We start from the raw sequence: 8,466 nt of genomic DNA, 5'->3' as shown, positions 1-8,466 counted from the left end.
TTTTATTTTTAAGCAAAATATTAAAAAAAAAAAGAAAAAAAAAAAAAAGAAAACAGAGGGAAAAGATGGGGTGGTTCCAACCACCCCTTGGCCAAAATGGGGTGGCCGGACCACCCCATTTTTGGCCAAGGGGGTGGCTGGAGCCACCCCCTGGGCGATCTGGGGGTGGTCGAACCACCCCCGTGGCCAAGGGGGTGGTCCGGCCACCCCCTTGGCCCCAAAAAAAAAAAAAAAAAAAAGGATCGGTGCATTTGGGGGTGGCCGGACCACCCCCAAGGGGCTGGGGGTGGTTTCGGCCACCCCATTCGACCGTATGGGGTGGTCCGAAACTACCCCAGCCCTTTGGGGGTGCTCCGGCCACCCCCAAATACACCCCTTCCTTTTTTTTTTTTTTTTTTGGGCCAAGGGGGTGGTCCGGCCACCCCCTTGGCCATGGGGGTGGTCGAACCACCCCCAGATCGGCCTGGGGGTGGCTCCAGCCACCCCCTTGGCCAAAAATGGGGTGGTCCGGCCACCCCATTTTGGCCAAGGGGTGGCTGGAGCCACCCCATCGTTCTCCTCCCTCCTCTTTTTTTTTTTTTAATATTTTGCTTTGAAAAAGAAAAAAAAATTATAAAAAAATAAAATAAAATAAAAAATTCACGTGGTGTCAGACAGCACTGTAGCTGGAACAGTACCGTTCCAGCTACAATGCTGGACCTCCCCTTGCCAAACGTAGCTTAAGGATCCTCTCCCTCTCACTTCATCTTCTCAGCATTTTATAAACCCTATCGGAGATTAATAGGTGATAAAGAATGGTCTAACTATGGAAAAAATGTTAGGAATCAATAAGTTCTTTATATTTGGCCAATATTCTCTTACAAATTTAATAAATCAACCATTACATTTATGAGGTTCACCATTAACTTACATGAGATCCACATAAGTCCACAAATTTAGTAGTTAATTTGTAAAATGAAATGAGTCAAATATGAAAAAAAAAAAAAAAAAAAAAAAAAAAAAATTGATCTCCAAGAAATAGTTTAATCAACTGTGGACTACGCCTAGTGAAACAGAAGTCAATAGTTTGAATCCCCCCTCCCACTTTCCTTCCCTTGTGTAGACATAGTAAAATAATAATAATAATAATAAATAAATAAAATATTAATCCCTAGCATTTCTTAAAAGAAAACATATTCAAACATCCCTTGTTCCTTTCCTTTTGGGAGGCAACACGGCTCAAATGGCAAGATTAACATTTGGGGGATTGCCATACAACGTGGACATTGAAGAGTCACAATTTAAGATGGTTGGCTTGAATTTCAAGTTCCTAGGGACAATTTGTTAAATAGAAAGCAGTGAAAACAACATAAATACGGATTACATGAAAACTTCAAGCCGCTGAAACAGCAAAGACGAAACAATGTGATAAGCACATGCACATGATTATCTTGTATCACTTGAGGAAGAGGGTGGTAATCAAATCTTGACAGAGGTTTATAAGTAGGGATTAATTATGTAGAAAATGTTCCCTCAATCCAATGAGAGCCGTCGACTACATCTAATTCCATTCCAAAACAACTGTATGTACATGACACCAATAAAACCTTAAAGATCACAAGGCACCACAGCTTACTCAAGATGGGGGAGAGAGAGAGAGAGAGGGAGAGAGAGAGAGAGAGAGAGAGATAAATCAGAGGGGCATTGCTTGCAAGTAAAGAACCAGCACTATACACACACTGAGTGAACTTGTAGCCAGAAATAGCTAGCTTATTCTTCTGTCCATTTTGATTGTTCAGGTTGACCTAGATGGAACAGAGAAATTTCTGGAGTAGAAGGTAAAATTTCAGTACCCTCTGTTTTTTTGGTTTCTTTTCTTCCTCCAACAACTATGCAGTACCGTTGTTGATGGCCATCCATTGGATCAATCGATCACAACTCACAAGAAGGAATCAAGATAACCATATGTATGCCTTCTGTTATACTGTAGCAAGCTTGCATATGTCCGGTCCCATATTCCTATATACAGAGATTCATCATCGGGGCTCAGGGATACCCCAGAGATCTCACCAAAGAAATCAATCTCTTGCCGCTTTTTGTAATCCGACTTTGTACTATACACATGAACAAAATCTGCAGGTTCAGCCACCACCACGAACTGACCGTCTGAGGAAAAGCGAATTGATCGGACGGCACCCAAATTACCCTTCAGAATAGCAGTTGGCGATGATAGCTTTCTTACATCCCATACTCGGCAAGTCTTGTCCTGATTCCCCGTGGCAAATGTTCGTCCATCAGGGTGCCATGCAGAAGCAAAAGAGTAATCCAGATGACCAACCACTGTGGCAACAGTCTGGAAACATCAAAAACAACAATTACATCCTGTCAGTGAAATTCGTCATTTCTTACTCTTAAGCACCTGCAATTTACTTCTTTAAATGCAGGTTTCACCACTGCGGCTACTCTGTGCTAGTAGAAAACATTCCAAAAAAATAGCAAACATTTACAGCAATCTTTCATGCACTGAACATTTTCAACCCTTGCACAGGGTGAAATGGATTAGCCCTCTACAAAAATATGATACTGTAGGAAAGATAACAATTGAGAACTTGATCAAACCAATGATTTTCCTGCATTTTTTTTTTTTTTTTTTTTTTTTGAGAAAAATTGGAAATTGGAAAAAGCAATGTAATGTGCCATTGGACAACAACGAGAAGATATAAGTAAACTTCTGGAACTGTACAATTGAAATCATCCATTTCACACATCTTCTCAGCAATAATGTTTATACTTGAGAAATGCAAAAAGAAAACGCAATCACAGTTATCACGTCAGTAAGAATTCTTTACCTTTCCACTGTTTGAATCAACTAGCAATCCCTCTGTGTGATCTCCAACAACAGTAATAAGCCTACGGTCTGGACTCATTGATGTATGCTGCATCAAAATGAACCAGTTCATTCATAAGAAAATAGTTCTTGGATCAAGCTGGCTATGCATGAATCAAAAGAAAAATGTTGTGATAGGGTCATCGTGATATAGATATCTTAAAAAATCAAAAGAAGCATGACACGGCAATGCTAGACAACATCCTATTCACAGGCTTGGTTAGGTGTCTACTGAGTTTTCCTTTCGCATTGACCTTTGTCCATAACACGTGCAACGTTCAACATGAATTAATACATTGGAGGCAAAAATGGAAAAAAAAAATTGGGTTCCTAGTTGACAGCTTGATGTCAAGATATCAGATTGATACAACACTCATTGCCTCATAACCTCTGGTCACTTAAGTTACCCTTCTAGATTGTTACCCCATTTACAGAGGAAGCATAATTAATTGGACATGGGAAATGAAATGAAATGATATGACTAAAATTTATTGGGAAAATAGACTCACGAAAATCAACAATTTCATGCTAAATGCTTAAGAGACTTACATTCACCGGCCAAGGGAAACGGAAGTGATTCAAAAGCTGAAATTTCTCCATGTCATATTCTCTTACACCACAATCATTATTGGAGGCCATGAAATGAATTCCACCCCTGCAAGAGTTTGTGTGTCATACTGTTTTCCATGAATAACACAAGATCAGCTCAACTGTTCTATTTTTCGAAATTATTACGTACCTCAAGCTTTCATATATTTCGATAGCATTTGTGATGGCATTATCATCATAGGTGGTCCGGGTACAGAAACTAACTCCTGGTTTATCCAAACGCTGCAGCAATGGATAAAATACAATCTTCATAACATGAACATTAAAAAGCATAATAGTCAAAAAGCATCTTATAATTCTTCATATACAAAAATGAACATGTTGTGAAATCAATTGTATATCAGTAATTAGGGGGTGTTTTTTGCTCTTTCTAGATAGGTGTTTCCTTTTGTATACCTCATGTGTACTTAAGGGCACCTTACGCATTTTATAAATTTTATCGATTACTTATAAAAGAAAAAAAATTGAATATCAGTAATCCAGAGAAAACATCTGAACATGATATATAGTCCAAACCATTTAGAAAAAAACATCTTTTTGAAGAAACCTTTTTTGAGGTTAAGGACTCTGTTGGATAGTGATGGGAAAGATATTTTCCTTTGGACTCATAGTTGAGTCGCTAAATACTGTTTAATCCATTTGCTAATTGAATCCCAAAGAGCTAATATAGATTGGAATTTGACATTTGCTATTTTATTAGGAACAGTATACAGAATGTAGAGGAAATGAAATATGTGAAATAGGATAAAATTAAGTTGATTCCAACTTTTCTGCAACCTATTGAACCACCAATACATGATGCAGTTAGCTGGGGCCCAACCCAAGATGAAAAATTCCTGGTGAAGTCAGCTACAAGGGGAGTCAAATCAAAGACAATTGATCTCATCCCAAAAGTGATTTTCTGGTCTACATTTGGAAAGCAAATGTTCTTAAGATCAAAAATCTTTCTTTAGATGCTGATCAGGCAAAGGCTTCCAACACAAACTATTGATTACATATTTCGAGCTTCTGAGTTTAGCATTTTACTTATCAAAAGAGTTTAGCAGATGTATTTGGCTCAAGGCAACTGGCAATTGTCCCACCGTGCTTGATACAGAGGAGCATTATGTGGACTGGATGGAGGTGGCAAAAAAATAACTTCTGAACCCTTCTGCAGTATTAGAAAAATCTGCTGGTAACTTTTTTGAGTTTTCCAATCAATTTAGTAGAGCTGAGAATTTTATTAACGCAGGACATTAAGTGGAAGAAAGATGGCACAGATAACGTTTTTTAAACTTAATTTTGCTGGATTGGTTCAAGATAATGGAAGGAGACCTACTCTTGTCTATGTAATAGAAACAATTCTGGAAGAACTCCGATTACAGTGGCAGAATGCAGGGTTTTATGGGATGATTTAGCTCAGCATCACATCCAGAATTAAATATAAATAAAAAATTGAAGGATGTATTAAGTGGTTATAGATAGTGTTAAAGGAAATTCTAAAGTACTTTGTAGGCAAACAGAAGAGAAGATTGAAGCTAAAACAGCAATTCCTATAGATTTGCTATCACACATACCCAAAAATATGCACTTCACCTAAGCATGAGGGAGAAAGCTAGAAAATGCAATAACTGTCCATGCCATACCAACCTATTAGATATGCAACTTCCACTAAATAGAAAAGACACCTTAAAGAAAACAGTGATTGACAATATTCAAGAATTATTCCTGAATGCTTAGCAGTCCACCTGTAGAATATCATGTCATAGAGCACTCAAGAGTCAAGAGGCATCAAATTTTATTAAAAAAAGGAAGTGAATAACTGCTATAAATTCGAACATCGCTGAAGCAAGAGACAGGAAACCGATGAAGAAAATAACCAATGAACCTATTAATGCAAACATACAACTACAAGCAGGAAGCTTTCTTTAATATTCGAGGATATGCCTAAACCCAATCCAGCTTCAAATGCTCCTCAACTGCTGTCAAAGCAGGTCTATAATTATATTCAGAAGCCCTTGAAAGCTCCTCAGCATATTTTTTAAGTTTTATGCCTGTAAGTCTTCCTCAGCCAGCTTGGACAGAATAGCAGAGCAAGTTCTAATATTAGTTGTTTTATTTTGTGAGTGAAATATTCCTCCTTTTTGTACTTCTTCCTTCTTAATTGAATTGTATTTATTTATTTATTTATTTTGAGAGTTTTTGAGAGTTTGGGGGACATTGCAAAAGTGATGGAAGTTCAAGGGGTTAAGTGAAGTTTCCAAAAAAAAAAAAAAAAAAAAAAGGCTGAATAATTTGATAATCCATCCACAGTAATTTGACCTCAAAACTCAAAAGAATGAGGAAGACATCAAGAAACATACAGATGCTTCATATGCATGCAAGTGGGAGAGTCAGAGGAAGCCATTTATGGTTTGAAACCAACTATATGAACATTTCATCACCATTGTAGCGACAAAAAAAAACTACAGCCTTCTACATGAATAGCAGCTAACACATGACTAACCTTACAAGTAAGCTCTCCTTGGAAACCACCTGCAACCAAGAAATTATCCTTGACTGCCAGTGTGCTAATTTGAGTCTGTGTAAAACCTTCCAATAAACTTCCTTGGTGTTTCTACACAGCAACATAACATAGCTTAGCAAACAGAGAAATGTATAAAAGATTAAAAGGAAAAATTATCTGCATACAGTAAGCAAGGATGCAGTATAACGACTAGCATAAGGAGAACAAAAACTAAAACTTACACATATGGACAATGCAATAAGAATTTGTAAAAACAACTTGCGATTTGTCTCTTTTTCAAATGTTAATGTCCAATATGATAAAATTTACATATAAAAAACTGTAATACCTCAGAAGGTGCTACATGCCCTGAAAAATTGAGGATCTCGGACAAATTGCCACTTAATGATGACCAGTGCATAACTAGATAGTTGGACATTAGATAGACATCATGTTTCGAAGAAGCCCAAATCAGGTTCCTTAGCTGCATGCCAATTGCAAAAAGTTTGTCAACTAGGCCACAAAAGTTCATCACATAGAATACGAAATTCAGATGTCATAGCAGTTAACTTGAGAGAGAGAATGATGGTATTAAATGCAGCCAAAAAGGCCTCATAATTCATCAAAAAAGAAAATAACAACTTGAAAGAGCTGTCTTGCACAGTCAAGAACTTCCTATCTTCAGTGAGGGAAGGGATATACTAAGGACACAAAAACCCTAATTAACACATTTGTTAAAAAAAAGAAAAAACTTCAAAGCAAACAAAGGAAAAGCAAGTCGGCACTTGGAAAGTCCCCAAACCTGAAAATGAAGGATTGTAGGCTGGACTAATCTTGTGTTGTGGAAAAATTGATAGTAGTTACCACCTTTCTCCACTGGCTTGCACTCCTAACACAATGAATACAATTATCATACTATTTCATTACAATTTCGAATACCAAACTCCACTCCTTAAAAACAAAAAAGAAAGAACTTTCGGACAAATAGCAAACCTTGTCCATGGTCTCCCCAGATAAAGGGACATTCTCATAATTCCTGTACTCTTCGAGCCTAGTCAGTCTGTATTTATCCCTCGTTATGCTCAGCCTGTCCCATGGAATACCTTGAATATCCTTTCCCTGCCTGGCTTGGGCTGCCGAGGTATCAGTCACCCTCGTAAGCTGCACACATTCAAAGATAAAAGAAATCAAAACTTGCCAATGCAAGGGAAAGACATACAAACCGAAACCCAATAAGCAATTATAGCTATTAAGAGGGAGAGAAGGGAAACCACCATGTTATACTCATCAAGACCCAATTCTCCATCTCTAACATAGTTTTCGTCTGCAAACTCATTTCCAAAATCTTCCATTTCCTGCTCATCCGCCATGTAATCGACTCCGTCCACCGCCTGGTAGGACATGCTCCTTCTGCATTCATATGCACAACTCTAATATTAACAATCAGGGAAAAAAAAAAAAGATAGAAAATAATCAAACCAAAAAACAAAACCCTAATTTGAGAACCCAACCTAAATGAATATTAGTAACAAAGACAACAAAGGAATAAACCTATATGAAGAAAAAAAAAACACAAATATATAGGCGCATAAACAAACAAACAAACAAACAGATACCCAGAAGGAAAAAAATTCAACTTCGGAACAATAATAAACATATTAAATAAAATAAATATAAAATAAACCTCATGTTTGGACCATTATGAATAGCAATAGCATTTCCGGCATCCAGTAATTTGTTAAAGGCAGAAAAATATAGAATGCATGAATAAATAACATCAAATTAAACCCAAAAAATAAAAATAAAAAATAAAAAGACCCAGTATGCGTGCACACAAACCAATTGGTAAGAGCTTCTCCAGAATCAAATTTTACAAAAAACCCCCAATAAAATGCATATTTTTTTTTCTTTTTCTTTTATTTGAGGGAATTATTGTTTGAGTAAAATGAAAGCTTAGTGGGGCATAGATAGTGCAGAAAAATATAATTAAAGAAAGGCACCCACCAACGCCTCAAAAGACAAAACTCCGGAAACAAGCCACGGCGTTCGCAAATCAATTTGGATAAACAGTTTGGCGTAGAAGAAACTTGCAAGAGAAAAAGAAAAGATAGAGAAAGAAGAATCGAATACATGAGAAACTTGCCGTTTGGGTCTGCCGGAGAGAGGGGACCAGTGAGCAATGGGAATGAATCCACACAACCTTTTTTGCAGAGGCCGAAAGGGATGTGAACGATATTTTATTTCTCTTCCCCTTGGCTCGCTTAGGCGTATTTTTGTACTAATTTTAATTTTAATTTTTAAGTGTTTATTTATTTATCTTTTTCTTTTGTGTGTGTGTAGTTGCGTAATAATAATGGGACGTGGGGGGTTTTGATGGTGTTGTCGGCAAACCGACTTTACATGCGCATGGGGGATTGAAACCGATTTGATGCCAAGACGCACGCAACGCAACCTAAACAGATTAACTCACTTCTTTTCTTTTTCTTTTTCTTTTTTCTTTTTTCTT

General features: G+C 37.2%; 1 protein-coding gene across 4 annotated transcripts; it reads right to left on the bottom strand.

The window, feature by feature from the left end:
* Positions 1–1,471: 1,471 nt before the first annotated feature.
* On the bottom strand, positions 1,472–8,242 carry LOC132176998 (putative WD repeat-containing protein C2A9.03). Of its 4 annotated transcripts, none has more exons than XM_059589173.2 (10): positions 8,091–8,242; positions 7,235–7,370; positions 6,954–7,121; positions 6,763–6,849; positions 6,310–6,444; positions 5,961–6,071; positions 3,606–3,697; positions 3,416–3,521; positions 2,829–2,915; positions 1,472–2,332 (listed from the first exon to the last, which is right to left on the bottom strand). In XM_059589173.2, exons 2-10 carry the CDS (start codon positions 7,361–7,363, stop codon positions 1,919–1,921), a joined length of 1,329 nt encoding a protein of 442 aa, XP_059445156.1. In that variant the 5' UTR covers positions 7,364–7,370; positions 8,091–8,242; the 3' UTR covers positions 1,472–1,918. The 4 variants fall into 4 exon arrangements, with proteins under 4 accessions (XP_059445156.1, XP_059445157.1, XP_059445158.1 ...); XM_059589174.2 differs by having other exon boundaries at positions 8,104–8,232; XM_059589175.2 differs by lacking the exon at positions 8,091–8,242 and adding an exon at positions 7,965–8,061.
* Between the last annotated feature and the right edge of the window lie 224 nt (positions 8,243–8,466).

This window comes from Corylus avellana, chromosome 4, assembly GCF_965113065.1.
Source record: "Corylus avellana chromosome 4, dhCorAvel1.hap1.2, whole genome shotgun sequence".
Classification (NCBI taxonomy): Eukaryota; Viridiplantae; Streptophyta; class Magnoliopsida; order Fagales; family Betulaceae; genus Corylus; species Corylus avellana.
This window is presented reverse-complemented; position numbering and strand designations above follow the sequence as displayed.

What these genes read in the sequence shown, in the direction of transcription:
- LOC132176998 (XM_059589172.2), bottom strand. An exon ending in GTCTTGATGAGTATAACATG is followed by an intron (nt 7,122 to 7,234) that starts GTGGTTTCCCTT and finishes GAATGTGTGCAG; the next exon opens with CTTACGAGGGTGACTGATAC. An exon ending in GGCATGTAGCACCTTCTGAG is followed by an intron (nt 6,072 to 6,309) that starts GTATTACAGTTT and finishes GTTGCTGTGTAG; the next exon opens with AAACACCAAGGAAGTTTATT.